Source organism: Calypte anna, chromosome 20, assembly GCF_003957555.1.
Source record: "Calypte anna isolate BGI_N300 chromosome 20, bCalAnn1_v1.p, whole genome shotgun sequence".
Taxonomy (NCBI): domain Eukaryota; kingdom Metazoa; phylum Chordata; class Aves; order Apodiformes; family Trochilidae; genus Calypte; species Calypte anna.
In genome coordinates, this window is record NC_044265.1 from 14,245,885 (window position 1) to 14,259,192 (window position 13,308).

General features: G+C 67.7%; 2 protein-coding genes across 2 annotated transcripts; one reads left to right on the top strand and one right to left on the bottom strand.

The window, feature by feature from the left end:
* Positions 1 to 1,173: 1,173 nt before the first annotated feature.
* On the top strand, positions 1,174 to 7,683 carry MYLK2 (myosin light chain kinase 2). Its single transcript, XM_008497926.2, has 11 exons — positions 1,174 to 2,591; positions 2,684 to 3,006; positions 3,754 to 3,859; positions 4,069 to 4,162; positions 4,320 to 4,429; positions 4,880 to 5,021; positions 5,301 to 5,371; positions 5,584 to 5,712; positions 6,021 to 6,173; positions 6,523 to 6,655; positions 7,099 to 7,683. The coding sequence occupies exons 1-11, from the start codon at positions 1,174 to 1,176 to the stop codon at positions 7,177 to 7,179; spliced, it is 2,760 nt and encodes a 919-aa protein (XP_008496148.2). The 3' UTR covers positions 7,180 to 7,683.
* Positions 7,684 to 11,395: 3,712 nt separating this feature from the next.
* On the bottom strand, positions 11,396 to 12,747 carry FOXS1 (forkhead box S1). The gene has a single exon (XM_030462901.1). The coding sequence runs from the start codon at positions 12,728 to 12,730 to the stop codon at positions 11,423 to 11,425; it is 1,308 nt and encodes a 435-aa protein (XP_030318761.1). The 5' UTR covers positions 12,731 to 12,747; the 3' UTR covers positions 11,396 to 11,422.
* Positions 12,748 to 13,308: the final 561 nt, after the last annotated feature.

Below are 13,308 nucleotides of genomic sequence, written 5' to 3' on the forward strand. Positions count from 1 at the left end.
TCACCGGGCAGAGCCAGCTGCAGCTCAGCCCCACGGGAGGCTGGCAGCGTCACCAGATGCTCTTAGCCACCATCTCCATCCAGTGGCCACCTCGTGTCACCCGCGGGCACCTCGGAAGTGTTTGGCCCTTTGGACGGCGTCCAGCTCAGCCGGGCTGTCCCCGCGGGATGTTTTTGGGGTGCTGCAGTGCCTGGTGCCAGCCCTCCCCGCCGTGTCACCACAGTCCCCTGCGCAGCGTCTGCGCGTCCCCGGCCCGCAGGGGACAGGGAAGAGTGGCGTGTCCTTTGAACGGGCTCCAGCAGCGACAGGTGCTGGGAAAGGCGAAGCGGGACGGCTCCCGCTGTTGTAAGGGATCCTCCTCTGCCCGCACTAATCCGGCTCCGTTACACCCGGGATAGAAGAGGCTGCTCCCTCCGGGCGCTGCCCCAGTGCGGATGCTGCCCCCCTGAGCGCCCTCTGCTCCGGACACAGGTAAAGGGGCTGGGGGGGTCCCCGTGGCCACCCACTCAGGGCCTGGCAGTGGGGGGCACTGGGGGGCACTGGGGAGAGCAGAGCCCCCAGTCCCGGCAGGAGTGGCTCCGTCCCAGAGGGCTCTTTGTGCCGAGCTGCAGGACTGGTGCTGCTGGGAAAGGGACAGTCCTGGCCCAGTAAGATCAGCGAGTGACTCCTCTGTCACTGGGATGGTCGCCGGTGGGTTTGTTCCACACTGTCCTGGCCCCGGGATGGGGGCACAGAGTGTGCAGGGGGGTGTTTTGGGACGGGGACGAGCAGCAGAGCCCGGGCCAGGTCAGAGGTTTGGGGACGGGGTGGCAGTTTGTGCTGAGAGCTCACAGAGGCACAGGGCCACCGAGGAGTCCCCTTGTTGGGGACTGCCCGGGCAGGAGCCAGGGTGCCCCCCGAGCACTGGTGGGGCTGGGGGTCCGCGTGGGTCCCGAGCAGGCTGCAGCTGCGGGGCTGTGCGGGGATGCTCACCTCGCTTGATCCCCACCCGCCAGCCTGGGGCCGGAGCTGTCGTGTCCTGCCCCGCCACGGGGGGCCTTGAATTGTCCCCCCGGCCGCGCTGTTTGCTCGCCGGAGGCTCCGCGGCAGCGACAGGTGCCGGGGTTGGACTGCCCATCACTCACCCCGGCGGTACCGGGACACAATGGGACGGTGCAAAGAACCGGCGGCCACATGGGACCCCCGGCCGGGTGCCACCAGCTGGGTGACAGCAGCCCAGCCCCTCTCCCGCAGGGGCAGAGCCGCTGCCCTGTGTCCCCGTGCCCCTCTGCGGGGCGTCGGGCCCGGGGGACCCCTCAGCTCCTCTCTTCTCTCCCGCAGGAGCCTCGCCGAACCGGGAGCACCGCGGGGCAGCCGCCTCCTGCCCGCAGAGTCCCCATGGAGCGGGGCGGGGGCGTGGGCAGCGATCCCGGCGCTGGGGGTGGCACCGAGACCCCCGAAGCTGAGGGCAACGCAGCCCCGCAGGCAGCACCCGCGGCGGGGACGGTGCGGGATGGAGGGAAGGACGAGCCGGGGCAGGAGAACGCTTCGGGTGCTGCCCTGGCTCAGGAGGGGGCACGGGAAGAGCCGGGGGACACCACAGCCCTGAGCGCTCCAGAGCCCCAGGGGACAGGGAAGGATGAGGAGGCTGAGCCTGGGAAAGAAAAGGCTCCGGCTGCAGGAGAGCCCAAAGGAGGGAAGAGGGAGCCCAGGGAGGAGAAGATTCCAGCTGTGGGAGAGCCTGAAGGAGGGAAAGCAAAGCCCCTCGGGGAGGAGAAGGGCCCGGCTGCTGCCGAGGCTCAGGACCGAGGGAAGGAGGAGCTCACAAAGGAGCAAAGCTCTGGTGGGTCCCAGCCCGAGGGTGGTGGGAAAGCAGAGCCCACAGAGAAGGCTCCAGATGCAGCAGGGTCTGGAGGGCAGAAGGCAAAACCCACCAAGCAAACAAATGAGAAAACCACAGCAGCTGCTGAGAAGGGCCAAGCAGCTGCAAAGGCTCAGGATGCAGGGAAGAAAACTGCAAAGGCAGAGAAAAGCCCATCAGATAAAAAGCCTGCAAAGGAGAAGGCTCCAGCTATGGTAAAGGCTCAGAATGGAGAGAATAAAGTGGCAAAGGCAGAAGCCCCAGCTGCAAAAAAGGCTCAAGGTGAAGGTAAAGAGGAGCCTGGAAAGGAGAAACCTGAAGCACCTGCAAAGAAGGCCCTGGTGCCTGCAAAGGCTGTGGATGGAGGGAAGGCAGTGGCAAAGGCAGAGAAAAGCTTAGCTCAAGGTGGAAGCAAAAAAGAGCCTTCAAAGGAGAAAGCCCTGGGTGCTGCAGTGGTGCAGGATGGAGAGAAGAAAGCTGCAAAGGTAGAAAAACCCACAGGTGCATCAAAGGCTCAGGATGGAGGCAAAGAGGAGCCTGCAAAGGATAAAACCACAGCTGCTGTGAAGGAGAAGGCTCAGGATGGAGGGAAGAAAGCTGCCAAGGCTGGGGATGGAGGCAAGGAGCCCCCAGCTGCTGCCACAGCTCAGGGTGAGGGGAAGAAAGCAGCAAAGATGGAGACACCGAGGGTCCCAGAGCCCCCCCGCCCGGCTCTGCTGCAGAGCCTGAGCTGCCCAGCTGCCTGCCAGAGGTACCTGGGGTGGGGGTCCCTGCCCTGGCTGCTCCCCCGGACCCCCGGGGGCTCCAGCCCAGGCTCTGCTCACCCCCTGCTCCTGCTTCCAGGGAGGATCAGCCCGGTGTGGAGGCGGCAGAGATGGAAATGATCCTGGAGGAGGCCCCGGCAGAGGAGCCCAAGGAGGGTCCAGCAGAGCCTGGCGCTGCCCCACCACCCCCAGGGGGCCCCCAGAAGCCCCCCGACTCCTCAGGGACCATTGGCACCCCACCACAGAGGACACTGGCCCATGCTGGGGGGCAGCCTCCACCTCTCCCTGGGGCTGTGGAGCAGCCTGGCCCTGGGGGACAACCCTTCCCTGGAGTGGCAGAGCCCCCCCCCAGCCCCTACCTCACCCCTGATTTTGGGAGGGAAGACGCCTTCGAGATCCTGGGTGAGGCTGCCTGGGGCTCTCCTGATCCCCTGTACCCCGGGAGTCTCTGCAGGGCCACAGCCAGGGGACCCCCTTGTCCTGCCCGCTGCCCAACTGGGGTCCCCCGTGGCCCTGCCCACGCTGCCAGCTCACGCTCTTGGCTTGTCACCTGCCCGGGGGCCTTCGGGTTCCTCTTTCACTGTAAACAGGGCTAAATCCAGCCTGTCACCTCCCTGGACTCCTCTGCCACAGCCTGGCACTGTCCCCACAGCCGGGACCTCCCAGGAGGAAGAGGAACCCAGGGTGTGACATCGAGTGGCAGGGGACAGCGTGTCCCTGTGTCCTGCATCACTGTCCTGGGGGGGGTGACAGGGCTGGGGGCAGTGGGTGCTCGGGGGAGCTCCCTGTGTGGCTGACTCCAGGGGGGGTGGCCCAGGGCTGCATCTGTGGGGTGCAGTGAGGGGGGGTCTGTCCTGGGGAGGACCCTGGGGAGGGTGAGCAGGACGTGGTGACACAGAGGGGTGGTGGCCTGGAGATGGGGACAGGCAGCAGCATGGCATGGAGAGGATGAGCATGAGATGGGTGTCCTGCAGGGGGGTGGGTGACAAGCAGCAGGACAGTGCTGTGGGCAGTGGTGAGGGACCTGTCAGGGGGTGTTGTGTCCCCTGGGGCCACAGGCAGCCAGGTCACCCTGATTGCAGCCCAGCAGAGGGGTCCCCTGGCTGGGCAGCCCCCCCCCATCTTACCCCAGCCCCCCTCTCTGGGCAGATGATGTCCCTCCACCACCAGCACCCTTCGCACACCGCATCGTCACCCTGCGCTCAGGCAGCGTCACCTCCCAGTTCAACCTCAGCTCCAAGGAGATCCTGGGAGGGTAAGGAGGGGTCCTGGGGGGGCAAGGAGGGGTCCTGGGAGGGCAGAGGGGCTGGGCTGTCCCCTGCCACTGCCATCCCAGTGCTTGGCAGTGGGACACACTGGCTGTGAGGGGCTGGTGGGTGGTTAGGGAATGGTGGGCAGCTCCCCAGAGCAATGTGGGGTCCCTTGCAGGGGTGGGTGGTGACACTGGTGCCTCTTCCTCCCCAGGGGCAAGTTTGGTGAAGTCCACGCATGCACAGAGAAGCAGACAGGGCTCAAACTGGCAGCCAAAGTCATCAGGAAGCAGGGTGCCAAGGACAAGGTCAGAGCTGAGCTGGGCCAGGTTTCTCCTGGCCACTGTGCCACCAGCAAGTGGCACGGCCGAGGTGGGGGCTGTCAGGGTCATCCCCGGTGCTGTGACCCAGACTGTCCCCATGCTGGGGCTGACACCCTGCACTGCCTCGGGGCTGGTTCTGCAGGAGATGGTGCTGCTGGAGATCGATGTGATGAACCAGCTGAACCACCACAACCTCATCCAGCTCTACGACGCCATCGAGACGCCGCGGGAGATCATCCTCTTCATGGAGTTGTGAGTGCTGGGCCTGATGCCTGGGTGAGGGGCATCACCACGGGGGATGCTGTGGAGATGGAGCAGATGTGATGGCCTCTCACCCGGCACAAGGAGGTGGCCCCAGGGGACATCCCTCACTTCACTTGTCCCCTCTTGGGAATTCCCTGGCAGTCTCGGGCTCTGCCTGTCTGGGGCTGCAGCTCCTTCCATCATGGCTGCATTGGAGGGGAGGGGGCCCAAGTCACACACGCAGCTCCTGCTGCCCCTGCCCGCTTGCTCCAGGGGGGCTGGGGCTGTTCTGCTCCAGGAGAAGCTGTGGGGTTTCTGGGGGGGGGTAACCCCAACACACACGTGTCCCACCACAGCTCCACCTCAACACCAGCACCTCTGTGATGGGCTGAGGGTCCCCTGGGGGGGACAGGGGGCTGTGCAGCTCCCTGGTGACCCCGTGGTGCATCCCCTGTGCAGTGTGGAGGGCGGTGAGCTCTTCGAGAGGATCATTGATGATGACTACCAGCTGACAGAGGTGGACTGCATGGTGTTTGTCCGGCAGATCTGCGAGGGCATCCGCTTCATGCACCACATGCGTGTCCTCCACCTCGACCTCAAGGTGCAGGGACAGGGGTGGCAGCAGGGGACAGGGGTGGTGGCAGGGCCCAGGAGCTGCCTGTGGGGTCGGGACAGGACAGGATACAGAGGAACAGAGGGTGTTTGAGCCACCAAAGCTGGTGTGCTGGGGATGGCGTGTCCCCAGCACCAGCCACAGGAGCTGGAGACCCTCCCTGTCCTGCCCCTTCAGCCACTGACTGGCGTGCTGGGGACATCCCCTCTGGGCAGGGACCCCCCCAGCCAGGCTGCCAGGCTCTGATGGGGCTCCTTGTCCCCACAGCCTGAGAACATTCTCTGCGTCACTGCCACCGGGCACATGGTGAAGATCATCGACTTTGGGCTGGCTCGAAGGTGCCATTTCTCTCCTCTCAGTCCCCATCCCTCTCCCACCGTCCTCGGGGTGCTGGGAACCCCAGGACCTGCTCTGGGCCGTGGCTCTGGCTCCGGTTCTCCCTGGCTGGCACAGGAGGACTGGGGGAGCAATTTGTGCCAGGAGGGGGACAGTGGTTTGGGGTAGCAGCCTGTCCCCCTCCTGCTGACTCCCCCTCTCCCCCCGGCTGCAGGTTCAACCCCCAGGAGAAGCTGAAGGTGAATTTTGGCACTCCTGAGTTCCTCTCCCCCGAGGTGGTCAACTACGAGCAGGTCTCCTACTCCACGGACATGTGGAGCATGGGAGTCATCACCTACATGCTGTACGTGGGGGCTCTCAGTGCTGTGCTGGGGGGCTGGGGCAGAGCTCCCCAGGCACTGAGCTGTCCCCAAGCTGTCCCCAAGCCATGCAGACATCCGGCTGCCGGGTGGAGGGTTCTGGATGGGGGGAGATGGGCAGGGGAATGCCAGGGAGTGAGCTCAGGGCTGCAGACAGGATCACAGCACTTCCCTGGGTGGGGCTGCCCTGGTTTGCTCCCCCGGGGCATCCTCGGCCACATTTTCTCCATTCTGGGGGGTTTGGAGGTGCCACAGCCCGCGGGCAGCCACCTCCTTACCCCTGCACCCCCAGGCTCAGTGGCCTCTCCCCCTTCCTGGGTGATGATGACACCGAGACGCTCAACAACGTCCTGGCTGCCAAGTGGTACTTCGACGAGGAGACCTTCGAGAGCGTCTCAGAGGAGGCCAAGGACTTTGTCTCAAACCTCATCATCAAGGAGAAGAGGTGTGGGGCCAGCAGCAGCCCCAGGGTCCTGGGGTGGGCGTCCCCACAGCTTCGTACCCAGCCCCCGGCTACCACGGGACCACCCCCCAGTGTCCCCCTGTGCCAAATGAGCCTCTCAGCCCTGCCCTGGCCACTGACTGAGCCCCACTGTGCCCCCACGTCCCTCCAGGGCCCCTCAGGGCACCTCAGGGAGGTGCTGAGCCCCTCGGGGTCCTGCTGATCCCCCCAGTCCCTGGGTGCATCCCGCCCGGTTCCTCCCTGCAGGTTTCTGAGGTTCTTGAGGGGCTGGAGCAGGGGGTTGGGGCAGAGGGGTTGGAACAGGGGTAACCGGGGGCTCCTCTCCCCCCAGCGCCCGGATGAGCGCCGGGCAGTGCCTGCAGCACCCCTGGCTCAACAACCTGGCAGAAAAAGCCAAACGCAGCAACCGCCGGCTCAAGTCCCAGGTGCTGCTCAAGAAATACGTCATGCGGAGACGCTGGAAGGTGCGGAGCCAGAGAGGGAGGAGGAGGGGTCGCTGCATCCGGGGGGGCTGCTAGAGGGTCGGTGCCACCTGGAGGGGCTGCCAGCTTCTTGTCTTGGTGGATGGGGTCTGGGACACGGGGGATGGCTCTGTCTTGAGGTGCTGCCTGAGCCTGGGTGACACTAACACGGTCCTCCCGTGGTGCCCCCAGGGTAAGACACCCCCCAGGCATCGGTGCCTTCGCGGTGGGTCTCCCAGAGCCCATCCCAAGAGCAACTTTAAGGGGCAGGGGTAGTGTAGGGTCAGAGCAGGGGATGCTCCCTGTGCTTTCCCTGGCTCCCTCCCACACAGCCCAGGTGAGCGGGGGCCTGGGGGGCTGCCCCCCGCCCCAGCCCGGCTCCTCTCCAGCCCCAGGAGTCCCGCCCTGGCAGTGGGATGAGCATCTCCCCCCTCCCCCCTCTACAGAAAAACTTCATCGGGGTGTGCGCTGCCAACCGCTTCAAGAAGATCACCAGCTCGGGGTCGCTGACTGCGCTGGGAGTCTGAGTGGGGGCTCTGGGGGGGCGGAGCCACGCAGGAGGGTCCCACATCCACCCTGCACCGGGGACCCGCCCGGGGCCAACGACTGGAGCTGCACAGCCCCCTCCCCACTCGTGCTGCACCCCTGCTCCGTGGCACCGCGGGTCCTGCCGCGTCCTCCGGGACCTGCCTGGGGGGCACCCAGGGGCTGCTCGGGGTCCGGGACCCCGCCGGGCTCACCCAGAGCTGTTCTGCCGAACTCGTCCCGTCCCTGAGGTCACCGGCAGCACCCCCGGGGCTCCCGCCCTCCCGGTGCCGGTCCAGCCAACGCTCCCTCCCGGATCTCCTCGGACTGTGAGTCCACTCCTGAGTGATGGTTCCCGATCTCGTCCCCGACCCGCAGCTCATCCTGTCCCTTCCCGTGACCTCGAAGGAGAAAAGCCACTCCGGAACCCCGCGGGGCCTGCGGGTTGCTTTGGACCCGGGACTGGTTCTGCCTGGAAATGCCTCCCCCCTGCTCGGTTTCACTGCCTCTGGACCCCAGCCCGCCCCCACCCCCCTGCCCGGCCCTGTGGCTCAGAGTCGGGGTGCCGGGGGGCAGTCGAGGACCCTCGCCCTGGCGCTTTGGCACCGGAGCTGGGGACAAAACGTCTCCTCCCTGGCGGGCCGGGTGCGGGAGCGGAGCTGGCCCTGAGCTGCTGCTCGCACAGGAAGGGAGGAAGCGATGAGCACGCTTCCAGCAGCATCCCCAGCTGGGAGCCAGCGCGGGAAGAAGGAGGCTTTGTGTTTCTCCTGCCCTCCCTGCCCTTCGGCTCTGCCAGCAGGGGAAAAACACAACCTCTGCTTCCCCCGGCCCGCACTGCGAGCAGCTGGGCCGCGCTCCCCAGAACCGCTCCAGTCCGACCACCAACACACAGGAACTGCCGGTGGGCGGCTGCCAGCCCCCCCGTCCCGCTCACGGGGCTCCTCCGGGACCGGCCGGGCTGGGGGAAGGCAGGTGCTGCCCCCGCTTCGCTAAGAACCCCTTCCCCTCCACCCGGTGCTGCCCGAGGATGGGAATCCCCCGGGCTCTGCAGCTTCCAACCATGCCCGCTTCGGGGGGAGGGAGGAGAGGCGCTGGCAGGGGGTCCCAGGCTCCCCTAGCCCTCCAGCTTTGCCTTTTGCTGTGGCCAAGCCCCTCAAGCCAAGGTCGCGAGTTTTCTCCCCCCTGCACCTGCTGAGAAAACCCTGGGGAAGGGCGGGGAGAGGCAGCGGGGGAAGGGGCTTCGGATTTGTCCCCACCGGGCAGGGACACAGCTTGCAGGACCCTGCCCGATGCCGGGTCCTGCCTGGCTCTTGCCTTCTTGTAAATAAATGTACAGGTCTGCCCGCAGCCGGGGGTGCTCCTGGGCACTGCGGGAGGGAGGGGAGAAGCAGGGAGAGAGGGGTTGGAGAGGGGCTTTGGCTGGGGACAGGGACCCCCTAGTGTGTCCCAGGCAGGGTCATGAAGCTCGTGGTGCTAGTCAGGGGTCCAGTCTGCACCCCACGAACAGCTCTGAGCACCCCAGGGGGCATGGGGCGATGGATGGATGGATGGATGGTCAGTCGGCTGGAGGTGTCTTCCCATCTCCAGCATCTGCCCGGTGGGGTGGGCTACCCAGACAAATCCCGGTGGTGGGGCTGGTGCCCCCCTGCCTGGTGGCAGCCCTGAAGCAGTTAAGGTTCCCCGGGCTGAGGCTGCCGTGGGCGTCCCTCCCAGCCGCTTCCTGCCGGCGGCCTTTGGCCGGTTCCTGCCGGTGACCACCCTGCGGGCCTGGACGCCAGCGCGGCCCCATCTGGTTTGAGTTACGCTCCGTGGTGGTGACGCCTCCTTCCTGCCTGGCCCCAGGAGCCGCGCGTCGCCCCGGCCTTGGTGGCGGGGGCTGCATGGCCCTGAAACAGGATGGGCCCCGGTGCTCCTGGCCGGGATGTCACCCCCGGATGCTTCCAACCCAATCCCCCCACCCCGAGCAGCTCCGGGGGATTCATTCCCCTTCCTGTGCATGGACACACATGGGCACGGGCACCCCCAGCCCAGGGTGTGGGGACCCCCCACCTCACAGCCCGCTTTGGCATCCCCTGAGCCGTCCTTTGCCAACCTTGGACCCCACTGGAGCCACGTGGGGGACACCCATGGGAGCAGCCATGTCCCCATCCCGCGCTGGCCAAACATCAGAACAGGGCTCAGGAGCCTTCGGGAGGGGGCACCCATCCTGCCCATCCCGATGGTGACAGAGTTGGTTCATCACGGACAACATCAGCTCGTGTGGGGGGTCCTTGTCACCTCCACGGACACCCGGCACGGTCTGGGGGGTGTACACAGCATCCGTCTCCCAGCAGCACCCATTCTGCCCCCCCTCCCGTCACTCCACCCCTGCCTGCCCACCCCATCCCCCTGCACGGCGGGGCCGGGGAGCGGGCAGACCTCCGGCAGCAGCAGGTTCAGCCCGGGACGGTCCCCGGACACGGCACAGCCCATGTTAAGGGAGGGGGAGGGCGGGAAGGGGGCGTGAGAGGGGAGGGGGCAGACCACCCACTGCGAGCCGGCAGCGAGCCGGTGGGGAGGGAAGCAGCGGGGACACGGCTGGGATGCGGGAGAAGAGAAGGGGGCACCGGGAGCACGGCCCGTCCTGCTCTGCACCTCCGGGGAGGGGAAGAGGCAAGATGGGGGTCTCCATGGGGGAATCAGCTCCAATGGGAGCCTCCATCTTGCCTCTTCCCCCCCCGTCCTCCCCGAGGGCTGCAGTTTTGGGGGGTGTTTGGGTTAGGATTAGCATCGCACCGTGTGATGCTGTTCCCAGCCCAGGGACCCCGGAGTTCCCAGGCGCCGGAGGGAGCCAGGGTGGGCGATGGAGCCGGGCTGGGCGATGGTCCCGGTCGCGCTGCGTGGGAACCAGACGGCCCCTGGGCACGGCTGCGGCGTTCGCTTCCTCCCGCGCCCCCGGGGACCGGCGGAGGGGGGGCTGAGGTCAGCCGCGCTCGCCGCCCGCCGCGCCGGAGACGCCAGCATGATGTAGGCGCTCAAATATTGTTTTTCACTGGGGAGGGCAAAAAAATAAATAAAATAGGAGAAAAAGAAAAATAGTAAAAGCGAAGCCGGGGGCTGGGTGGCGAGCCCCGCTCCGCGGAGGATGAAGGGTGCCCCTCGCCCCCCTCCTGAGCTGCCTGGGGCTGGGACATGGTCACCGCCCGGCGGTGGTCGTCTGGGGGCTGATAACGGGGGTGAAGCGGACACGGTGTTCCCGGTCCCGGGGTGACGCCAGCGCAGTCCCTCGGTGCCAGCCCGGCCTTCGCAGAGCCCCCCGAGATTGAACACGCTGGGGGTCCCGCTGACCCTGGGGTCCGGGGGCCCGGGGGGGGGCTATACCCACTGCCCAACGCTGCGTCCTGTGCCTGGCGGTGCCGCGGGGTCCGGGGGAATCATCCCCCTCCCCAGCATCGCTCTGGTCCCGGTGTCCCGGGGGTGCGTGGGAAGGGGCTGGCGGCCATGTCCCAGCCCAGGGCTGTGTGGGGACCCTCGCCCGCCCCAGTGCCCCCCACCCTGACCGGCGGGGCAGGTCCCACTGCCCGGTGCCAGCTGCAGTGACTCAGCCGGTGCCTCCTCACCGGCAGCCGCCCGGCGTGATTCAGGTCGAAGGAATCCACTGTCCCCATCCCTCCCGACACACTCCTGCTCTTGGGGGTGCCCAGGCCTCGGTAGACCTGGTGGAATCTCAGTCAGGCACCGGCACAGCCTCCAGCAGGTGGGGGAGTCCTATCCCCCCTATTGCAGAGCCCCTCACACCGTGCCACCAACCCCCCGCTCCTCTGGGGTCCATGTGCTGAGGCTGGTGCAGTTCGTGCCACGTGTGGCCCCTGGGGCAAAGCCGGGCACTTTGAGCAGTCCTAAGAGCAGGGAGGTGGCAGTGACACTCCTGCCCTGCAGTGTCCCCCTGCCCCTCACGGACTCCTTCCTGACACCCTGGAATGGGGCTGCGGGGGCTCTGGCTGGATCTTGTCCCCAGCATCTCCTCGGGATGCAGGATCTGGATGGGGGTTCCCTGACCACGGCTGTGCCCCGTCCCCCCGCGGCCTCAGTATCCAGCTGCTGGTCACCGATTGAGGGGCCAGCGGGGTCGGTGTCTGGGTGGCCCCGGGGACACGAGTCCCCATCTCGCCCCTGCCCACCCCAAGCGGGGCGCAGAGACCACAGAGGCAGCGTTGGGGAACGTGCTTTATTCGGTGCCGCGGGTGTCCGGGGGGGGTCAGTCCCTCATTCGAAGAAGAACATGCCGGGGGTGCGGTAGAGGCAGGGGGGCACCCCCAAGGCGTAGCCGTTGCCCCCTTGCAGCGGGATCGGCCCTCCCGGCCCCCAAGGCTCCTTCGGCTCTCCCGCCCGTGGCCCCACGGCCCCGAAGGGGGTCTGGCGGGGGGCGGCGGGGGCAGGGGGGGTCACGGCCAGGAGCTGCTCCAGCGAAGGGCCGCAGGGCCGCTCCTGCACGCAGAAGCTCAGCGCCTGCACCCGGCACTGGTACCGGCTGCCCAGCCCCTCGGGCCCCGGCCGGCCGAAGGAGCCGAAAACGGGCAGGGGGGGCTGCGAGTAGCCCTCCCCTTCCAGGAAACAGGACGGGGGGGGCTTGCCCGTGCCCAGGAGGCTGCCGGGGAAGGCGGGAGGCACCTGCCCAAAGGGCTGGCCGGGTCCCAGCCCAGGAGTGACGGGCTCCTCGCCTTCCAGCTGCCTCGGGGGGGTGCCTGGGGTGGCTGGACAGTCCTGGGGGGTGTCCCTGGGCTGGGTGGGCAGCAGGGTGGGCAGCAGGGCAGGGTGCGGTGCTGAGCGCTCGCCGGGCAGCGGGTACTGACCTGGCCGGGGCAGCTGCAGCGCGGCCGGGAGCACCCCGCAGGCAGTCTCCTTGGGTGGGTGGCTCTCCGGGGGGACCAAAAACGACCCCTTGGGCTGCGGCGTGTCCGGCAGGTACAGGCAGGGCTGCTCGCCCTTGGGGGCTTGCCGCCGGGCAGAGGGCTGGGCGCACCCCGGCACCCCAGCACCCTCGGGCAGCGCGGTGGGGCTCGGTGGGTGCCCCATGGAGCAGCCCCCCTCCGCCTTCCCCTCCTCGGGCACTGTCCCCCGCGCTCGCTGCCTGGGGGGCTTCCCGCGCCCCTCGTCCCCCTCGTCCTCCCGCAGCCCCCTCTTCCTTGTGAAACGCCGGCGGCGCCGCAAGAAGCTGCCGTTCTCGAACATGTTGTAGCAGTCGGGGTCGAGGGTCCAGTAGTTGCCCTTGCCGGGTTTTTGGTGGTCGCGGGGCACTTTGACGAAGCACTCGTTGAGGGAGAGGTTGTGGCGGATGCTGTTCTGCCAGCCCTGCTTGTTCTCCCGGTAGAAGGTGAAGCGGCCCATGATGTACCGGTAGATCCCGCTGAGGGTGATGCGCTTCTCGGGCGCGCTCTGGATGGCCATGGCGATGAGGGCGATGTAGCTGTAGGGCGGTTTGGTGGCCTCGGGGCTGGGGAAGGGGGCACCGGCCGGCTCGGTGGCCGGCGGGCTGCGCAGAGCCGCGTCGCCAACGGGGAGGTCCGGTTGCATCCTCCCGGCCCGCCGCAGCCTCCCCGCTCTGCCGGGCGGCCCCGCACGGCCCCGTTAAAACCCGCCGGCGGCCGGCGAGGGGGCGGCCGGCCCCTCCTCCTCTCCCAGGGCGGAGCGGGGCTCCACCGTCCAGCGCTGGTCCCTGCGGACGGACAAACGGACGGACGGACGCGCCTCCGAGGCCCGCGGCCAGCAGCTGGCACAGCCCCGCTGGCCTTGGCCCCACGACCCGCGGCCCCTCTTCCCACAGGAGGTTCCCACGACCTGGGGCTCATCCTGCCCACGGCGCACAGCCGGGCCCTGGCTCCCCCCTGCCCACCCCAGGGCCTCAGCCCCCGCCCCCAGCCCGAGATTGTGATGGTTCCAGCACCCTTCCAGGACACAGCACAGCCCCCACCTCACAGGAGTCCACTCACAGGGGGAAACTGAGGCACACTCAGCGAGTGCCTTTGGGATTGTTCCTGTGCTGCCAGGTTAGCAGAGCTGCTGCCTGCACCCCTGCGGAGGGGCTGGGGACCAGAGCAGGATGGGACTCAAGCCAGCTCGGGGACAGGGGTGACTTTGCCCATTGTGGGGGT

Coding starts and splice junctions, on each gene's coding strand:
- MYLK2 (XM_008497926.2), top strand. CDS start 1,174: ATGGGACCCCCGGCCGGGTGCCACCAGCTGGGTGACAGCAGCCCAGCC. Junction 3,860..4,068: donor TCCAAGGAGATCCTGGGAGG/GTAAGGAGGGGT, acceptor CTTCCTCCCCAG/GGGCAAGTTTGGTGAAGTCC. Junction 5,372..5,583: donor GACTTTGGGCTGGCTCGAAG/GTGCCATTTCTC, acceptor CCCCGGCTGCAG/GTTCAACCCCCAGGAGAAGC.
- FOXS1 (XM_030462901.1), bottom strand. CDS start 12,730: ATGCAACCGGACCTCCCCGTTGGCGACGCGGCTCTGCGCAGCCCGCCG.